Source organism: Typha latifolia, chromosome 2 (assembly GCF_019914945.1).
Source record: "Typha latifolia isolate L0001 chromosome 2, TyphaL0001v2, whole genome shotgun sequence".
Lineage (NCBI taxonomy): Eukaryota > Viridiplantae > Streptophyta > Magnoliopsida > Poales > Typhaceae > Typha > Typha latifolia.
The window spans coordinates 3,973,915-3,994,875 of NC_133087.1; the positions used below are offsets into that span (position 1 = coordinate 3,973,915).

The 20,961-nt window shown below is 37.7% G+C and overlaps 2 protein-coding genes across 2 annotated transcripts; one reads left to right on the forward strand and one right to left on the reverse strand.

The window, feature by feature from the left end:
* The first annotated feature begins 6,673 nt into the window (after nt 1-6,673).
* Nucleotides 6,674-8,513, forward strand: LOC140782457 (1-aminocyclopropane-1-carboxylate synthase 7-like). Its single transcript, XM_073129030.1, has 4 exons — nt 6,674-6,841; nt 6,926-7,057; nt 7,165-7,325; nt 7,448-8,513. Exons 1-4 carry the CDS (start codon nt 6,674-6,676, stop codon nt 8,319-8,321), a joined length of 1,335 nt encoding a protein of 444 aa, XP_072985131.1. The 3' UTR covers nt 8,322-8,513.
* A 3,424-nt stretch (nt 8,514-11,937) lies between these two features.
* On the reverse strand, nt 11,938-19,429 carry LOC140781370 (uncharacterized). Its single transcript, XM_073127312.1, has 7 exons — nt 18,887-19,429; nt 18,205-18,311; nt 17,910-18,095; nt 17,738-17,833; nt 17,562-17,633; nt 16,821-16,937; nt 11,938-13,351 (listed from the first exon to the last, which is right to left on the reverse strand). The coding sequence occupies exons 1-7, from the start codon at nt 19,209-19,211 to the stop codon at nt 12,092-12,094; spliced, it is 2,163 nt and encodes a 720-aa protein (XP_072983413.1). The 5' UTR covers nt 19,212-19,429; the 3' UTR covers nt 11,938-12,091.
* Between the last annotated feature and the right edge of the window lie 1,532 nt (nt 19,430-20,961).

The window sequence follows — 20,961 nt, forward strand, 5'->3', positions numbered from 1 at the left end:
TAATAATTATTCCATTAGAAGGGATCTCACTAGGTTTCCTCTTAACGATGGCCAACCACTGTTGACCCACCTCCTTTTTGCAAATGATATTCTCATTATTACTGTGACAACAATACATTTGCTTGTATTATTATCATGTCTTTGAGCAAGGATTCCATGCATCATATCCTTTGCATTGACATTAGTCAATTTCCTTTTACCTATTTTGGGGCTAAGATCTCTCTTAATTGGATTCTGATGGCCAACCAGAAATAATTGGGTTGACAAGAGCAAGCTTATTGGTTGGAAATGTGTTTCCTTTGTGGATGGTCGGATCCTTATCAATTCTACTTGATTCCTGTACCTAATTGTTGGCTTGCTTCTACCTAAGTTTCTAATACTAAACTTGATCAAGTTACTAAGCTTGCTAAGGATTTTTCTTTCTTTTTTTTTGTTGTGGGGTGGGGAGAAAGGTAAGGGCCAAAAGGGACTTCATTTAGTTAATTGGATTAACATCCCGAAGCCCAAATTTGAGGGTGGCCTAAACTATCAAAGAGTTGCAAAAGTATTTTTAAGTATTTAATTGGTGATTATGCATTTTGGGTTGCAATAATGGAATATAAATATAGACATACATATACATAAGTCAAAAAGGCTAGAAAGGCTTAGTGGGCTTGGAGAGCTCTTTGGGCTACTGTAGATCTCTTTAGGCGATGTTCCTCTTGCTCACTGCCTATTTTCTTCAATGGTTAATGCCTCTATGATGGGATGGTCATTGGGTTAATTGGTCAAAGAAGAGCAATAGATTAATTGGAATCCACCATTTGAAACAACCGCTAAATTCAACTTCGATGGGGCTTATGATCCCTACGACACTGCAGTTGGTATTGACATCATTACTAGAAACAGGAGAGGCTAATCACTCCATTTGTTAGCTAAATACGTTTTAGAGTTTCCCACCCTTGAAATTGAGGGGCTAGTTATGAAGGTTGTATTGTTTTGTGGTTGTTGTTTTGAAGCTGAAAACATTATAATCGAAGGAGACCACCATTAGTAAAGTCGTTAGCAAAACTAAGGAAAGCCCATGAATTATTAAGGCTATCATTCATTAGTGTCACTTTTTTATTTCCATCTTTGTGTACTTGTTTATTTGTCAAACTATAGCTCAACTATGTCTTTGCTTTTCTTAAAAAGTCATAGAACAATGAAAGCTCTTAGTGAGATTAGGATTACAAGCTCTAATTTAATTTTAACAAGAACATAGATTTTGAATTCCTTATAAAGATATAGAGAGCTAGTTTTTCGGTTGGTAAACATAAGTCATGTATAAGATACACAGATAGTATCGGAAAAGTATTAGTAAGCTGCCCTATAAAATGACTGTAGAGAGCTAGTACATCAACAACAAAATATTATAATAAAAGAGAATCTCTCGTTGTTTGTCTTCTTTTAATTTTTGTTATCCCATAGCTTTTCCCTAATAAAGTGAAATTTAATCCAGAAATAAAACTATTAGGATAAGATGCACAGACCGTGAAAACTCTCTCAAATTTGTTTCACAAACTTGCGACCAGGGTTTTTTATAACAAATTTTTAAGGAAAATTTTATTTCTCTTTTTCGCCCTTAGTTTTTGACTAAGTAGACTTCAAATTAAACTAAATCAAATTACTAAGTATCCATATAAACTCGAAACATTCACTTAAAAAAAAATTAGTCCTGATAGGAATACAAGAGATTCATTGCAACCTCCGCTATCTCGGATACGTGCCTTCACCATCACACCATAATTGCAAAATAATAGGAAATAAAACCATAAATAATCTCTAAAAAGACATACTAATTACTAAGGCATATTTGGAAAATAAATAATGGATAAACTCCGATCACCGATTAACGACGGGGAGGGAAACGCAGGGTTCAGACCCATCGCCGAATACTAGCTGAGAAAAGAGAGACATACCTACCTTAATTCACCTGCTAATATTGTGTGTAAAATTGAAAATTCTCAGTTTCAGATACAGAGATAGAGAAATCCACCCAAAAACTGGGACCAAGAGAGGTAGAGCGACGCCGACGAGAGAGTAATTAAGTTTGGGATCGGAACAAGTGGTGGGCTAAGAGTTAAATGCTGCGAGATATCTTGCAGGCTAAGGGAACCGCAGGTCGCTGAATCAAGGAGACAGACGGAACGAAATGCCTCGTCTGTCGTCACACAGCGAATCGCTGCCGTCCGTCCAGATCACCGCGATCTTCGAGGCGATGTGGACCCCAACCTAAACATCGCACATACTTACTTCCTCGGGAGTTACACCACCATCCCCCTCCCGTGATCTCGCGAACGGAACGGGTAACGGCTGAGTTGGAGACGACGTCACGATGTGACTCCGATTGTGACCCCCACCCGCCCTCTCCCAGATGACTAGGATGCAACGGGTGCCCTCTTAATGGGCTTCAACCGTAATGGGCCTCCCACTTGCTTGGTTCATTTCTACAAGGCCAATCCTAATAATAAACATTTTTTTTTATCATTCATGTGCTCCAAGGTTAGATACGGGCTGATAAAGGGCTAACCCTCTCTAGATACAAAGACACTTAGACCCTACCAAAATTTTAACTGTCTAGTTTAGGCTGCAAGCCTATTCTAAGGATTCTTGTGGTTCTGGAGAATCTAGCTATAGGAGAACTAGGAACGGAGAGCTCTCCTTTTTTTTCGCCCGACTCTTTGATCTTAAGAATGCTGGTTTTAAGAACGAGTGATTGCCCTTCTCCGACCCTTATTGCCCAACCGGAGAGTGGACAGCTAATGTGTTCCACTTATTGAACAGGATCTATGGTCGGTCTGTGACCCCTAGATAGGGCTGTCAGGCTTGACGAGCAGCTCGGGCTCAGCTCGAGTGAAGCTCGAGTTCAGCTCGGCTCGGTCAGAGCTGAGCCGAGCCCGAGCCGTCATAATAGGCTCGAAATTAATGTCGAGCCAAGCCTAAGCTAGAGCCGGCTCACTCAGGCTCGGCTCGATAGGCTCGATAGCCTGACTAACTATAACTAAGGACACGTGGCATAAAAACATATTGCCACGTGTCCCTCACTGACCCATCATCACCCATAACCTATTCAATATTCATCACCCTCACCTACCCCACCCTCACCCATCACTTCACCCTGCATATCGCGTCACCTTCTCCATCCTCAATTCCCTCACCTTCACCCTCATCCACCTGATCACCACTCATAACCTCACCCCATGCGCCGCCACCTCCTCTCTCTCCGTCAGCCTCCATCGGCAAGCCATCACCACGGCGCCACACCCTCCTCTCCGTCGGCCTCCTCCTCCTCCTCCATTGGCCTCCTCCTCATCCACTTCGTCGGCTTCCTCCTCCTCGTCCACTCCGTTGGCTTCCTCCTCCTCGTCCACTCCGTCGGCTTCCTCCTCCTCATTCATTCACCATCTCCTCATCGTCGCCTCCTCCTCCATCCGTCTCCGACTCCTTCGGCAAGCAGTCATCCATGCCGCCATCGCCCACGCCGTCACTGCCTCATCCTCTAATAGTGTTAGGCTCAGCTCGAGGCTCGAAAGTAATTTCGAGCCGAGCTGAGCCTAACACTACCCCTACCCCTAGATGTCGAAGGCATCCTTGGTGTGATCTATCGCCGAACAATTACTCCAAACCAAACGCCGATGAGATTTGCTCTAAGTCGTTGCGCTGCCAAGCTGTTTTTTCAAGCTAATTACATTACCGAGTCATCAACCAAATTAAACCAAGTCATCGAATCGGTACCTAACAACTCTAGTAGTGTTTGTCAAATAATAAACATTTGAAGCTAGCCATCAAGACAAAACATCAAGGAAGACATCTGGATCTTTCTCACTATATTTAATTTCTCCTCTTCAACACGCAATCTAATACGAGGGACACAAAAAAGAGAGCCCTTAATAAAAGCATCAAGTGATGTCACACGAGCTACCACAGCAAAAGTATATATACTACTGCCATTTGCATTTGAAGAAATCTCCATCGTGGGGAGGATGACAATGCCAACCAACCAACAAACACTGTGTTGGGTTGCCATGAGGCTGGAAATAGAGCTACGAGACGAATATCGTGTATAGATAATGCGGCGAATTGGCAAATTGCATGGGTGTCTATGTCACTTAGTACTTTTAGGGTTGCATGAGGTGACCACGATGCATGAGTTTTGGCCCTTAAGGCCTATGCTACGTGGGACTCCGCTGCATCACAACTTCAGAGGTCCATAACCCTTTTTTATTTTTGGTCTCTTTTTTAACTTTGATTTTGTTTTAATAAGACAGACTAATTGTGAAATAATTATTCATGTAGTACTACTTTTTTGTTTATTTTTAGTTTTTATAAGACAAGCTAATAAAAGATCATCAACTGGGGTTCTATTAGGTGGTTTTGAAACTATATCTCATGGATGGCATTAAGCCAGCTCTATTTCTTTCTTAGGTTTTGCTTAAAATAGCTTAGAGAAGTCCTCTAGTTTATTTAAGATAATAATCCATGAATAAACTTGGGAAATTAGGCTTACACTATTTAATCTTCTTCTTTTTAGAGAGTAGAAACTTAATGGTGTTCAAGTTAAACTAACTATTTGAGCACTATCACATTTGCTTACACTATTCAATCTTTATCGTGCACAAAATAACCAAAGAATCCTTTTCCAAGAATTTCTTGAAATCTCAAACAATAATTGGGTATTATGAGCACCACGCTATGCCACGCGAGGATATAACAAAACATACATATACAAATATTGGCATGTACTTTTATCTTATTATTGCACTCTAACAAGTGGAGACTATAATTTATGCTATATGGATATCATATTTAATACTCGAATTAACTATAGATTCTCCAGAGTTATTTAGCATATAGTCCAAGTAGGGTGCTCTAATATCTATATGCAAGTTTTACCTAATTGAGTCCTTAGTCCATCTAAGCACAAGGTTTTTGCAAAAGATAAAAAGAAATGTTCTGGAACTTTATCTCTTTGCTTCTATGTCGTCATTTTATCCAGTCGTCTAGTAACAGGATACAGCTCACAAATCACAACAAGGACATCTTATTTCCCTTTCAAAAACCAATATATATATATATATATATATATATATATATTAGTGCATCAAGCCAAAGGAAGGCCAGTAGATATTCTGAAACAATCCCTTTGACAAAAGAAAACTTTTCTTTTGTCAATGGTAATTAAAACCACTAGCTGTCCCTGGTTAGACTATTAAGGAAGCTAAACAATCACAAAGCTGATTTCAAAACCACCTGACTTGGCTTCAATGGAAAGATTTATCTATCAAGCTGCAAATTTGGATAATCAAAATTTTGAAAGCTAAGCAATGATTGACTTTGTTATAAGCTTCCATCCACCAGAGTTTCTTAATGATAATACTTAATTAGAAAACTTAGTCTCACTAATCCAATTGATATAATTAATTAACACTTCCAAAGTCCTCTTACAGGAGCAATTAGGCAACTAAGATAACAGAAACAGTGACTTTATTTAGGTGGACTCACAATCCTGGATAAACCAATATAATACTATCTAGAATTATATATATATATATATATATATATATATATATGTCTCATATTTCAAACAGCCGCATATAATAGTCCCCTTGCAGATCATACTAGCATTAGTAAAATGGTTTCAGTCTCTTGATGATCAGTTACCTGCGTTTCTGATTATAAGATGATAAAAAAAAGGAAAAAAATGTACTAAGATGATAGATGCTGAAATTGATCCATAAAGTGCTTGTAGATGGTTCTCTAATCTTTGCCGTGCATTATTAATAGATGAATTAACTCACCATAGTCAGGAAAAATAAGACAAGTTGTAGGCACTAGATTAATTTTATGTCTATTTTTTAATTAAAATAGCTAGTAATCCTTCAGCTAATTACATCATGATATATCCAATAAAAAAGGAACTATAACACCATATTCCATCAGAACTCTACAATTAGGCAGATGTGGTTAGGCGAGAGTAGCACTAAGATGAGTGTCTTGGAAATTAGAAATTTGCGGATGTCTTGTTGTACTGGTGAATTATGGCCAATTTATCTGCCACCGTATCTTCATCAAATCCCTCTGATCTTTATTTATCCACCACAAATAAATATATTCTTCTACTACTTTGTTGCAATTACTCGATCAATCAATCGGTTGTGTCCCCAGAAAGTGCCTCATATTTTTAAGTGATTATGAAGTTTATAGGTCACTTTTGTGCTTTACAAAGTGCAGGGCTGATCGTATAAACAGTCACCAGTTAGATAGTGAAAGTTGATTTTAACGTAACAGGAATAATATGATAGAAGAGAATAATATAAATAACTTCTGTTGCAGAGAAAGTTAACAGCTGTCTCAAGAGATTAAAGTCTTTTCAAAATGGTCTATTTCTATCCTTGGTCAGGCACACTGCAAAAAAAAAAAAAAAAAAAAAAAAAAAAAAACTAATAGACACGAACTTTTTTTCGGTTAAATGTGAGTTAGGATTATTGTACTCGTACAACTAGTACGACAAAAGAGTTTGATCCTCCCCTGAGGCTATTATAAATATGGGTTCTGTGAAGAGATTTCCCAGTATCAGTATCTCACATCCTTTCATTCTTTCCTCAAGCCTTGCTCATTAATCGGGTGGTGATCTACTACTTTGAATTAGCTCATGGGCAAGTGGCTTGGACCTTGTGTTCCATTGTCTTCTATGGCTACTTCCAACACACATGGAGAAGACTCCCCTTACTTTGCTGGTTGGAAAGCCTATGACAAAGACCCTTACGATGCTATCAACAACCCCTCAGGTGTGATCCAGATGGGCTTGGCAGAGAACCAAGTAAGCATTTGAGATTTATTACCCATTTAATTAGGTTTCATTTGAAATGCTCTAGTTAATTGCATTGCTATTATCTTTGGACAGGTCTCATTTGATCTGCTGGAGAAGTACTTGGAAGAGCACCCTGAAGCATCTGGTTGGGGAAGTACTGGGATCTCTAGCTTTAGAGAGAATGCCTTGTTTCAAGATTACCATGGTCTGAAATCTTTTAGAAAGGTGATTGAATTCTTAAATTATTTTTCGAATTTGTTATGTAACAGCTTAAGCTTTCAAGTCATCCTAAATATAACTCCTTCCTAGTATCTAACTTGTATGTTACCTAGGCAATGGCAAGTTTTATGGAGCAAATAAGAGGAGGAAGGGCTAAATTCGACCCTAGAAGGATAGTTCTCACCGCCGGCGCAACGGCAGCGAACGAGCTATTGACTTTTATCTTAGCTGACGCAGGAGATGCTTTGCTGATTCCGACTCCTTACTACCCTGGGTAAGAAGTGCACCTAACCAGCGTCTTATATATATATATATATGATCATGATTAGTACAACCACTCCCTTCAAGCGTGTTTAATTTGATTCTGTCAAAATTTGCTGGCTTTATTCCTTTCAGATTTGATAGAGACTTGAGATGGAGGACGAGGGTTAACATCATCCCAGTCCACTGCAACAGCTCCAATGGATTCCAGATCACTCTCCAAGCACTGGAAGAAGCATATGCCAAAGCTGAAACCGCGAAGATAAGGGTCAGAGGGCTACTGATAACCAACCCATCGAACCCGCTGGGCACCGCCATCACAAGGTGCGTTCTCGAGGAGATACTAGACTTCGTCACCAGGAAGAATATCCATTTGATCTCCGACGAGATCTACTCGGGCTCGGTCTTCTCGCCGCCGGCGTTCGTCAGCGTGGCGGAGCTCGTGGAAGAGCGCGGTCTGGAGAATTCTGAGAGGGTTCACATTGTATACAGTCTATCCAAGGATCTAGGGTTGCCTGGGTTTAGGGTTGGAACGATCTATTCTTATAACACTAGAGTGGTGACCACTGCGAGAAGGATGTCGAGCTTCACACTCGTCTCATCACAGACACAAAAGATGTTAGCTTCCATGCTATCAGATGAAGAATTCACTGGCAAGTACATCAAGACTAACAGGCAAAGGTTGAGGGAGAGGTACGAGTACATTGTACAAGGATTGAGAGCAGCAGGGATTGAGTGTTTACAAGGGAATGCTGGATTGTTTTGTTGGATTAATTTAAGGCCTTTGCTTGTTGAAGAGCCCACGAGAGAAGGAGAGCTGAGACTATGGAATTTAATACTGCAGGAGGTCAAGCTTAACATATCACCAGGGTCTTCTTGCCACTGTTCTGAAGCTGGGTGGTTTAGGATGTGCTTTGCAAACATGAGCCTAAGCACGCTGGAGATTGCACTGAAAAGGATAAAGATTTTTATGGAAAGAGGAAGGCAAGATATAGCTAGCTTAATTTGATCCAATGTGATTGTGCTCAGAAATTTACGTGGAGTATCGATCGGGTTCGAATCAAGGAGTTGAAGATACTGAGACATATTTTAATTAACCTTCTCTAGAAAATATATAAATGATAAATAAATAATTCGTTTTGATGGTAGGAAATCAAGGAGTAGAAGACTTGTAAAAAAAGAAAATTATTGAGAGAAGCACTTAGAGATAATTGTTTCTCTTTACTTAATTTCCTTTAATTGTAAATGATGGAGTTTGAGATGAAATAAAAGATTAGAGAAATTCATATTCATTTTGTCTTAAGCGATGTCGTTAGCCTAATTCATCCATTTATATTTAAATTTACTCTTTGATTACATCAACCTTCACGTGTCCTTTTCCCGGCGGTCTACATTTTTTAATAACTTAAGATTATAACGTAGTTTGCAATTAAAAAAGAAGAATGGGAGTGATGGCTTATTTCTACAGTCAATTTAAAGACCAACTTTATCTAAATAAATAAAAAGCAGTACTTCTCTTGGTTTGGATCAAAGGCCAACTACTTATAAAGTCTTAATTACCTGAGATGCTCCCAGTTATTATCCTTTAGTATTACTAGTCTAAGTTTTAATAATTTTAATTCCTTATGGATGAGTTATGCTTCCCCTCAATTAATCAACAATTTTTCAACTAATAGCAGATGTTCTTTTGGATCAACTTCACCATCACTAACTCAAAAAAAAAAAAAAAAATATATATATATATATATATATCGTAAAGGAGGTGGTAGTTGATAATATTTTGCATTAATTAAGTACCTCGAGAAGGTCAACTCCGTTAGTTTTATATTTAGTGTAGATTAAGTAGAAGTTGATTTTCCGGCGTGAGAGCATCATATTTTCTTGGCAACACACGCAATCCGAGAGGTGCAAGTCCTTTGTGGTGGATTTGAGACGAATTAAGAAAGTTCCTAAGAAACAAGTAAGCTCCCAATATTTAATTAAGATCTCTAATATATACCTTTAAAATATAATTTTTGGTGCAGCTGATCATGGGGGAGATTAGTACTATAATGTATACGCATGTTTGCCCACTCATTGGTATAATACAATATTTACGGAATGTGAAACATATAAATCAAAACTAATTTATAACATGGAAACGGCACAATAACTCTCGCTTGAGAAATTCAAATTCTTATTTCAGGTTCATATCTATTTTCAACTCGTCTCCATAGATACATTCTTGACCACTCTTCATGACTAAACCACCAAACCTCATTTGACCACATCAATTGACTCATTCCAAAAAGGCCTCGTCTTTTCTCTATATGTCGTGGTCAACGTCAAAGGCCCAGATTGCATCCAGGGCGTACGGCTCACAACACTCCACGAGGTTGGAACAGCCATGCTTCTACAAAACAAAAATTTCAAAAAATTAGAAATAGAACATGGACTACCAACTATGCTGTTTTGGAGTGTACTTTTATTGGCAATTAGAAAGCATAATATTTTTCTTGTAGCTAGTAGCTACCTTTGGAGTGAAAGAATACCGTGGGCTATGCTGTTTTACATTATGAAAAGATTGAATGGATCTTGAGGCCCTTAAAGTCAAGAAAGATTTGTTACTCATGTTGCCAGATGTTTTTATAATTCTAAATATAAAAATTGCTCACTATTATGTTTTTCTCAAAGATTGAGCTAAATGGATTTAATCATTTGCACTTTTCTATTCCTCGGCGAATTAAGAAGGAATAGAACCGGAGGCAAGAAGAGAAAAATCAATCTCACATCTCTAATGCAATTTTAGGCATTTTAGAATACCAGAGAGGAAGAGTCCAATGCTCAATTCTGCTGTGAGCTCAATGCATCTAAAGCAAGAGATAATGGCTACAGCTGTGTCACAATCAGTTTAAGTCATTATCATTTTGTCAAATATACAATGCATATGGAATGAAAGACAGATATGTGTGCAACATTTTCCTAACCAAGTAAAGAATTAGATTGATGTCAACACATAATGCCGAAAAAATAAATAAACAAGGTAAGCTTCTAGCAAATGTCAAACAAAGCAACATTTTAATAAGAGTACACCATAAAATTCAACTACCATCAGATCATTATACGATATCCCAAAATGGCAGTCGTAAACAAATTTCCTACAGGCAGCTTTGAACTTTCAGCATTAAACTACAAATGGTTGCCAACTATACAAGCAACAAATATATACAAGGAGACCTATCATTCAATGAATATAAGGAGTTGCGGCTAAGAAAATCAATTAGGTAAGGCCTTCCATGTAGCTTGCTGTAATGCTTCTATTGCTCACTTAACAAAATTCTGAAACTAGCATCTGATATATCCATAAAATCTAACAAGGACCACTAGATCCCTCGCGAGTGAAAAGACAGTCGCATGAAATTGTGAAACCGCATACAGATGACCACTTCTTCCATTTTATAATTTACCAACCAAAATATACTGACCACTGCAATTTTATCTTGAGCTAGTTTACTGGGGTCGAGGCCCTAATTTTCCTACTAAAAACATACCAGCCAGCAGCTAATTACTGTACTCTTCAAAGTGAATCAAGATTATTTTAAGTACCAAATGAAAACTGAGCATCTCAGCTCGCAGCTAATTACTGTACTCTTCAAAGTGAAACAAGATTATTTTATGTACCAAATGAAAACTGAGCACCTTGTACAGAGACAAAAGACCCATTAGAGATCTATCAAATTGGAACAGAAATGGAACATCTTGACAAGAGTTTAACCCTCTCCGTAGTGACATTGTTTGCAACACTGCATCTGCTGCCGTTTTCAGGTTCCATTCGATTCAGGCAATCTACTAAATACTGAACCAGAAAATGTTGCCTTGGTTACTAAACTGTGTTTACATCCCGCAAATGAATGATGAATGGCAAAGAAATAGACAACAGCGCAGCAATATTATATATCTCAATATAGTAGCAACATTTCTTGAATAGACCCAGCATTTTCAGGTAACTGGATTTTCACCTAATTCAGTGAAACTGTGCTCTGCCACACTTATCTATATAATAAAAGGAACGGGCATATTTTTAGAGCTAGATACCAGTCATTAAAACAAGCCACTTCGAAGTACAAGACACTTTTTATGTAAGCCAGCTCAGAAAACCATGCTTATTTCATCAAATTTAAAGAGACCAAGGGCCTCAAATAAACATCCTAAATTAAGATTGCTGAAAATTAAGTGCTTCCATCACAAGGCCAACAAATAACAGATCCTTGTCCAAAAGAGAAGAAAATTGAATGCTAACGAAAGGATATCAAAGAACCTGCCTTGACATCTAAGAGTCCTGCACAGCAGTAACAATATAATACTTTTTGCAATGCATTGGAACATCCAGAGAACTGACAATATCAGTCTATCAGATGATTTTTTAAGACCCTAGTTTGGAAGATTAAGTGGACCATGATGTCTCCAACACCTCCATTCATTTCTCTTCCGCCAGCAGTCAAAATCCATAAATATTTCTTCAGTGACAGATTGCAGAACTTCCCCTAAATCACTATCCAATGTCATACATATCAGCAATCTATCTCAGTTTAATATCCAACACAGAATATGCCAAAACAGGACCAAGAGAGTACAGACATGTATAGTTTTCACCAAAGATAAGTCATTTAATATTCAGAAGACAAAAGATCAAGATCCAAACATAGTTCAGTAAAGACAACAAAACGACATCCTAAACACCCACCTTTAAATGGTCCACAGATAGTAGAAGCTTGCAGAGAAGATACCTACCAAATTATATCAACTTGGAGAAGTTTTGGTCACTCCACTGGGAACGGTGGGTGCAGCAGCAGACTGATCATAGGCAGCATGAGTAGCATTATCATTAGAATATGCAGGAGGCTGTGAGTAGCTGCCGCTACCATAAGAGTCACTATACGGCTGTTGTTGTTGACCATAACTTGGCTGGCTTGTGGGAGTTGCACCACCATAAGCTTGCTGCTGCCCATAACCTGTCTGAGGTGCTCCAGATGCAAAACCAGAAGGCGGTGGCCGATGAGTAGAATCTTGAGCATATCCTGCTTGAGAAGGTGGTTGACCATGAGAATATCCTGGTTGCACTGGAGCAGGCTGAACATAGCCAGCCTGAGTAGATACAGGCTGTTGACCCTGTCCATAAACAGCCTGAGCAGGAGGCAACTTCTGGCCAGTAGGAGGCTGCCCATAACTAGGCTGAGTCAATGGAGCTGAATGCCCATATCCAGCTTGAGATGGAGTCTGGCTCGCATAAGAAGGTTGAGTTGGTGTCAAGCCATATCCAGACTGTGCAGTTCCTGGGGCAGAATAACTTGCTGTAGAGGTAATGGGTGGTTGACCTGCATATCCTCCTTGGCTTGCAGGAACTGGAGGAGCTTGCTGAGCAGGTGAAGCTTGTGCAGTCCCACCTTGGGAACCATAAGTGGTAGCTGATCCATCCTGTGTCGGGTTAGCAATTGTCCCATAAACAGGTGCAGTGCTGTAACCTTGTTGATCATAGCCAGTCTGGGGAGCTGGCACAGGCTGAGAATAACCTTGTTGGGACCCTGGGTTCTGATAAGCAGCAGAGTAACTGTCCTGTCCATAACCCTGTTGCCCAGCAGATGACTGGGAATAGGCAGAGTCCCCATAGGAACTCTGGGCGTTGTAATTAGGAGTTTGACCATAATTATAGCTGGTATTATCGGTGGGAGCAGAAGATCCTGCAACAGATTGTGACTGCTGCTGTGGTTGTTGTTGATTATAGTAATCGTATCCAGATCCAGGAGCAGCTTGCTGAGCTGGTGGATTGGATGATTGGTCCCAACCAGACTGGAAACCGCCAGATGCTGGTGGAGGGTAACTACCATAAGGTGGTTGGGACATATACTGAGGCGGTGCTCCAGGATAAGATCCAGGTTGCATGTAACCATAACCAGGTTGTTGCATTGGGGGTGCTCCAGGTGGACCCCAATTTGTTGGAGGCCGAGGAGGACGGAATCCTTGGTGAGGATATCCCCCAGTCATTGGATTCCTGACACGGTTCTGCAAGAAGCAATGCAGCCATAAATTTATGCACATTTAATCAGATAAGAAAATCAACAGAGCGCAACAGAACATGTAATGAAATCGTGAAAAGTACACCTGATAACAAGAGGCAAATCACATAAACCAGATTCAGGGAGTTCAGCACAATCAACAAAGATGGAAAGAACAACTTACCAAACCAGAAGCAAACATTTTCAAGCTACATTGGTGATTCCGATCTATCCTCTCCCCAGTGCACAACTATATGAACTCAGAGAGAGTTGCAATACCAATATAATTTGAACAATAGCAATACATATTGCTAAAGAGAACAAAGTTTTCAAAGTTTATCCAGAATATTAGAGATATATTACAGTAGCACACTAATTCGGTGTATTCACTTTCAATAAGAATTAATAATAGTTAATTGACAAATCAAGAATTGAATCAGATTTGAAAGAAGCAATGATTAGCATATACTTTTGTTCACTTGCCATTAAGAAAAACATATATAAGAAGAGGATTTGAGGAAGATATGATTGTTAGTGCACCTATTTTGGGTAGAACTAAAAACAAAATCAGATAACTGAAACTAATAAAATATGCAAGAAACCGTGCAACAAGAGGCACCAAATAGTAGCATATAGAAATAAAGATCAACTGTACAAGCTATCAGCAAAAGGGAACATGACATGATAAACATAAAAAAAAACAAGCAGCCGAAGCTTAAATGAACTGTAAATTGAACTTTAACAACTATTCTGCATTAAAGTTTTCACTTTTGACTAATGTCTTGCAGAAGTTATCAGAAATGGCAACCATTTTGCAGGATCTGCAGAAAGAAGTATTATACCGAATATCTGAACATTCATAAAATAGCACATGAATTATACAAATTATGGAACATCCTACTATTGGCTAACAATAATTAATATGATATGAAGAATCAAATGCATTAATCAGGAGACATCTGAAAGATACTATGGAAGGCTAAGAAATTACTTGTTAAGAAGCTTGATTCCAGAAAAAAAAAGACAAATGGATAATAGAAAATTCTTATTTAGATTCCATGAGGCCAATTTCAGACGAAAGCTTCAGCTATAAATATCAATAACCAGCTGGATCAAGATCTCTGAAAATACATGCAACCAAAAACCATCTTCAAGATGCAGGATGCTTGGTATTTGTCAACAAATCTAACAAATAGCCATTATACCATCCATGACAAAGATCAATGAAGCCCTTCTCCAATATTATAGAGTTAAAAGGTAAGACTGTACTAAGTTATGCAAATGCTGATGGGAGCCACCAATCTTAGGATGGTTGAAGGAGCATGAGACAAAACAGACAAAGCCAAGAAAATTGTCATAAACAGTTCAACCGCAAAGAAACCAGTTGCTACTGATAGATGAATAAATAATTTATAAATACAACACAGGAGTAAATCATGACTCATGCCATCTTCACAAAAATGAAAACATCCTAAGGAAGTTCCCTAGAGCATATAATGATAGCCAGGAATACTAGCTTATAGAGTAATTTTAGAGAAATTTGAAGCGATGGTTTACATATATAGTGACATACTGAGACGTCGATTCCAGAAGAAATTAGTAATAGCTGAGCCTATCTAACAATCTGTGATTCAGGTTTACGTCCTCGAACAGGGAGCAACAACAACAGCAACAATTAAATTGGCTATTAGAATTCCTCTGCTTCATCCATCTGTCTCAGGTTGCAGTATAGGAACTCACAACCACCAATATATGTATATAATGCATTAAGGATAATCAGTAGTATATGCTAGTTATCATTTCTATACCATATTAGGAAGAAGTTAGGACACTAATATGTGCTACTAAATGTAACCAGCTTAGACCAATTATCCAACTTAGAAACTTCCAACTAAGGAAATATTAAAAAGACCAAAATAGCCAAACTGATATAAAAAGCGCCAAGAGAATGTTTTCTGCAGTTTTCAACTTGCAATGCACGTCTATTGGGAAAAAAGCTTAAGCTAAACAGTTGTCACTTAGATTATGATGCAGAAAGTGAAAATATATATTCACCACTATCCATGAACAATTATAGCAGTATCTTCTTCTTATCAATACTGGAGAGTACAGTTCAATCGACTTACAGACTTCAATCTGATTAATAATGATCAAAGATAACATGAGATCAATAATTTATCTGGTAAAAGTATTAAGCCTGCCTGCGTCTCCCTCAAAAGATCAATGTATAAACAAATTTTCTGAGTTGAGGTATAATCATACCAGTGCCAAGCCAAGAAAGACCAACAATGGGCTTGCCTATACCTTGCACATTGTGGTGGTCACCAACATACCAACATATTGCTAATCCTACAATAATTCTTGGAACCACAGCTCAAAATCATCTGTCAGTAAGCTTTCATCTGTTCAAAAATTATGAGCAGTTCTAGCTAAGATATTCCTAGTATGACTATGTTTAACCTGGTCATGTTGCACGAACTGTGATATCCTGGAAAGCAACATCATAGTGCAACAAATACACAACAAAAGTCAAGCTGCAGGACGTATGAAATGTACAGATTAACTTAATAGAAGATAGTGATGGGAGTCAACTCCACAACTTCAAATTATTATATTCAGATATATCAAAAGACATTAGGGGCAAAAATAACTAGCTTGGGATACACAGGAAAAACAGAGTGCTCTGACGCAATCCTGCAAAAGAAATAACATCGCTACCTTTGATTTGCATACACCAATGATAAAAATTGATCATTTTCTTAGGCAATCCGGAAAATGATTACTCAAATTTCAAAAAGTCCTCACACAGCACCTATCAAGCACATCCATATCAAACAATGTATTTGGAAATTATGATTTTTCCAACGAGTAGTCATGTCTACAACTGAATTATAAATCTAAAATCAAACAAAAATTAAATGCTTCGGTGAACAACCATACCATAGTGAATTACTGCTGGTTCTTCCTATTAGAAAGTACAGCTGCCAAAAAAAGTTGTTTTTTAGAAGTCATAAATGTTATTGGTTATCCTTCACATTTTTCATTTTTGTATTTCTTTTCTTGACTTCATGCACTGAACAGAGAAATTCAATGATCAGTTACATCTTTGTATGAATACTAGGAGCGCAGCATACTACTGATTACAAGAGTTAGGAAGAGTCGTGGACATATCATCTTATTGTTTTCAAAATTTTCAATTACAGTGCAATGATATATTTACTTCCACTATCATGTTCCAGTAGATGGTTATCTGACATTTTCCTTTAAATAAGAGGCCAAAAAGATTGGAAGTCACATAGAAGCAAAGCTGCATAACTCACAAAATAAAAGGAGTACTCGGACACAATAAGATTTCATCTACTAGATCTAGTAAGATTCAAATATAGAAATATAAAAAACAAAAAGTAAAACTGCAATATATAACAATAACAGGAAAAGTTATCCGAAGCAGTATATAACAGTAAAAGCTTCCATACCACACTGATGACTTCATTCACCAACTGTTTTGCTGCCTCAATTTGATCCGATGTCCCATCTATATAAACTGTCCTTTCACTTGAAGTGTCACCAGGAGGCAGATGCAAAGGTATCACCTAGAAAAAAAAATAACAAAATCAAATTTAGACAAATAGACATGACATTAATTGGTATATAAAATGTGTGTGCATCTTTTTGTATACATCTCCAAACATCAGAAAGACTAGGATTGTTGTGGCGAAGAAACAAAAACAAGAGAACGCAATGATGGATCCACCACTCAATGATCATATGCACAACCAATTCACTAACTATTGCTAAAAGGAAAACAACATTAGTTTTCATAGAAGTACCACAGTAAAATCAAATATTAGTTTTCACCAAACTTTCTGAATTTAAACCAAAGTCAAGCAAACATTCTGGAAAGTGAACAGCATAGGACAAAATCTATCAGCATCAACCTTAGATGTGATGCCAAAATAATAATTAGACAATCCTTTAAAGAAGAACAGTTCAAACACTGAGACAATGCTTTTAATGTGGAATTTTTACACATTTCTATCAGTTTATTCATGAGGATAATGAAATAATGGCAAAAGAACAAGATAATGGCCTTTTCTTAAACTCAGAACTTGAAGTACCTAATCAAATTCATATGGAGGAAATTATATGTGCCAAGAAAAAAATTAAGAAATGTCTAAATCATCCTATAAATTACTTGAAAAAATATATATACAAACCTGAATGCGGGCACCAGACTTAGCTTGCATATTTTTAATAGTCTCACCACCTTTCCCTATGATCAAACCAACCTGTAATATAAAAAAAAAATTATATATATATAGTCAACTGACAAAGTCGGTGACCAAAGAAGCGAAAAAACTGGACACTGCCTGCTTAGCAAGTATTTGCTTACCTTGTCGTTAGCAACTTTCATTTGAAACTGTTCTGCACCGACTTGGGGACCACTGAATCTTCGAGCAGTAGCAATACCAGATCCTCCAGCTTCAGCCTGCAGCCCAGTTACATGTTAGATAAAAGGTAATATGGAGCCCAAGTAAGATAACCAAAAAGTATTTTAGTACCACCTCAGAAAGAACATCATTAATTAACTGCTCAGCCTTGCTAACTTGTTCAGATGTGCCAATAAGTTCTACTGTTCTAGTCTGGGAATTTGGATCTGCATCCATATCTCTAGTCACTTGAATTTTAGCTCCTGACTGAAGTTGAAGATATTTTATTGTCTCTCCACCTTTCCCAATGATAACACCAACCTGCGATAAGATGACAACAAACTGTTAAAGGATATGGACTCTAAAAAAGTTCAACAACAACCATTATCGTGGCTTAATAGTATGCATATGAGAATAGGGCAAGTTGTACCCTTCCATTTGGTATATCAATCTTTTTACTTGAACCCTGATACCCATATGCCGGAAATGCTGAGGGTGTGATGCTAATTGGCTGACTAGGAGGCTTCTGCAAGTAATCTGAGACAAAAGAAAAAATACAGAACATTATTCAAATATCCAGCCAGGAAACACATCTTAATAGAGGCAACTAGGTGTGCAATCATATAGGAAGACGAGAACTAAAAAATTCAACAAATATATCCAACCGCTACATATACTAGCCATGGGTAGGACCAAGCAAAAGTTATATCGAGGTCATAAATCAATGGATCAGAAAACAGAAATGCTAAAGATCACCATCTCATACTAAAACCAAACAATCTGATAGCCCGAGTATCAGAGAAGCATGCATATCTATGCAACCCCTCGTTGATTGATATGATTCAAAATATAACAACCATATTCAAGCCATCCATATAACTATTCAAGTCAGGAACAAGCTTTGATTTCAGCGGAAAAGGGCGAGATTACTGTTCAGCATATATGGGAAAGACATAAGTATCTGCCAATACGTTACAGTTTTCAGTTTATCTTATCATCTGATAATTTATCTGTACCAGCAAACCTAGATCATGACAAGACCCAAACTTACAGGAAGCAACAAAAGGATCCCTAAAATCACCGGATCTTGCACTTCAACAAAATTTTCTTACCACTTCCGGAAGAGCCGTAACCCGTATCACTCGAATCATCAGCACCGCCTCCGTTCTCGGCCCTGGGCCGCTTCGCCTCGGCGTCGCTGAAGAGCCGCGCGGCAATCTCCTGCGCACGCTGCTTCGCAAGCTGGATCCCATCTACCGGCGGCGGCACGTTGTTGTACGACGCCGGCGGCGCCGTTACCGAGCTCTTGTCCGGCGAAGGCGACGCGATCGGTGCCGAAAACCCCGTCGGACGGCGAGCCGGCGGAGCCCCAGCGGCAGGATCCTCGAACTTCCTCTTGTGGTCCGATCGAGAAGAGTACGAGAGCTCGTCCGCCATGAGAGGTCTAAGGTCAGGACAAGAAAGAGAGGAGGCGAAAGAGAGAGAGAGAAACAGATGACTCAAAACCCTAGTCGAAAGCAGAGAGCGATATTTATATTGGCGGTCTCTGGTATTATCCTTGGAAGAGACCGGATCTTCTCCAGTTCGCGGTTACTGTTATAGCGCTGGAGGATACCGATGGATCCGCAATCTGACGGCTAAGATCCTCTCTAGTTAGTTGCAATACAGGAGAGGCGAGAAGGTATTTGGAAAGCCCGAGGGCGTCGTCCAGTGATCGAAATTTTGGCTTAGCAGATCATCTGCACCCCTGATTGCAGGAATTTCCTGCGATGTGTACCTGGTAACCTGCGATTTGGTGCTTTAATTAGAACTGTGCCTCTTGCGGAACAGAGAAAAAATAGGATTGAAATAAAATGATGACTGATTCTGAGATTAAAAAAAATGTTTATCCTAATTTTTCTATAAGATGTTTAGTTGCAAAGAGAACCGTATGAGATAAAATAATGTTTGATTATGATAGTTAGTATAAGGGATAAATATAATCAAATTATTATTTTTATCTTTTCCCTAATTTAATGTAAATAGATTTTTTTTTTTGAGAAAGATAAGAGTATCATTTTACAGCAGTTATATTATTATATTATAATTATTTTATAATTTCTAGCTAAACAATAGAGTTAATTATAGTTAGTCCCCTCAATTATTGCAGCTTTTCGTATATACTATCTGAATTTTTTTCACCACATAAGCCTCGTAATCTAAGAAAATTCTCAATTTATATAGTCTATATAAATATTTACCATCATAAAAAGCATCACAAATAAATATATCCTATATTAAAACATGTTATAATATGTATTATAATTATATTATAATTTAATCATTACAAATTTATATTATAGTCATGCTACAATTTTTGTACGAGAAGGACAATTTTATAATTTAAAATTTAAAATAAATGGGTGAGATATCTAAACTTTTATATATAGATAATCCTCGTTGCTTCTAATTTTTTTTTCTTATTTGACGATAAATTTTGGGATAAACATGATAAAATTTTTGACGATAAAATTAATGAGTCATAATACACAAACTGAGAGGCGAAATAGAAACACGATATTAAACACAAGTTTTACACACCATAATAATATTATGACAACACAACAGAAAAAATATAATATTAAATTTAATAACAAACGATAAAATACAATAAGAAAGTGTAACACCAGCAAATTCATAAAAACCAATAGCTTAAAAGTCAATGTTAGAAGCTATAACGATCTAGCAATACAACCTATGTAGCTCTATAAATTGCTGAGAGATTAGAGAAGTAATTAAACCTCACCCTGCAACTGAGATGAAATATAAAATGATCTAGGGAGTGCCGGTGCAAAAAAAAAAAAAAATGTTTGCTATGGCTGGTGGAGAAAAAGCTATGTGGGTCAGTCATCTTGCATATTAAAGTTGTCTTGGTCCATGCTTTCATGTTATATTACATATCAACATGACTACCATCCCCTATTGAGAAAATTCACCCACCACTATGAAAAGCTAAATTATGGTTCTTATTATAAAAAAATTAAGAGATTAATCACCGTACATAAAATTATCTATCGATTTCTGTTTGCTAATTGGACTTAGTCTACTTATTCGAATAATTTTGCGGCTAAATATATGGTATTCTCGTATAGATAGATAAATGGCTCGCTCTATATGACAAGTAACATCTCGTTTATAAAAAATCTGA

Bases quoted from the DNA above. Each gene is read 5' to 3' on its own strand.
- LOC140782457 (XM_073129030.1), top strand. From the start codon at position 6,674: ATGGGCAAGTGGCTTGGACCTTGTGTTCCATTGTCTTCTATGGCTACT. The intron at 6,842-6,925 runs GTAAGCATTTGA...ATCTTTGGACAG, and splicing joins TGGGCTTGGCAGAGAACCAA to GTCTCATTTGATCTGCTGGA. The intron at 7,326-7,447 runs GTAAGAAGTGCA...TATTCCTTTCAG, and splicing joins CCGACTCCTTACTACCCTGG to ATTTGATAGAGACTTGAGAT.
- LOC140781370 (XM_073127312.1), bottom strand. From the start codon at position 19,211: ATGGCGGACGAGCTCTCGTACTCTTCTCGATCGGACCACAAGAGGAAG. The intron at 17,634-17,737 runs GTAAGCAAATAC...TTTATATTACAG, and splicing joins TGAAAGTTGCTAACGACAAG to GTTGGTTTGATCATAGGGAA. The intron at 13,352-16,820 runs GTATGGAAGCTT...TGCTTCTTGCAG, and splicing joins TGAATGAAGTCATCAGTGTG to AACCGTGTCAGGAATCCAAT.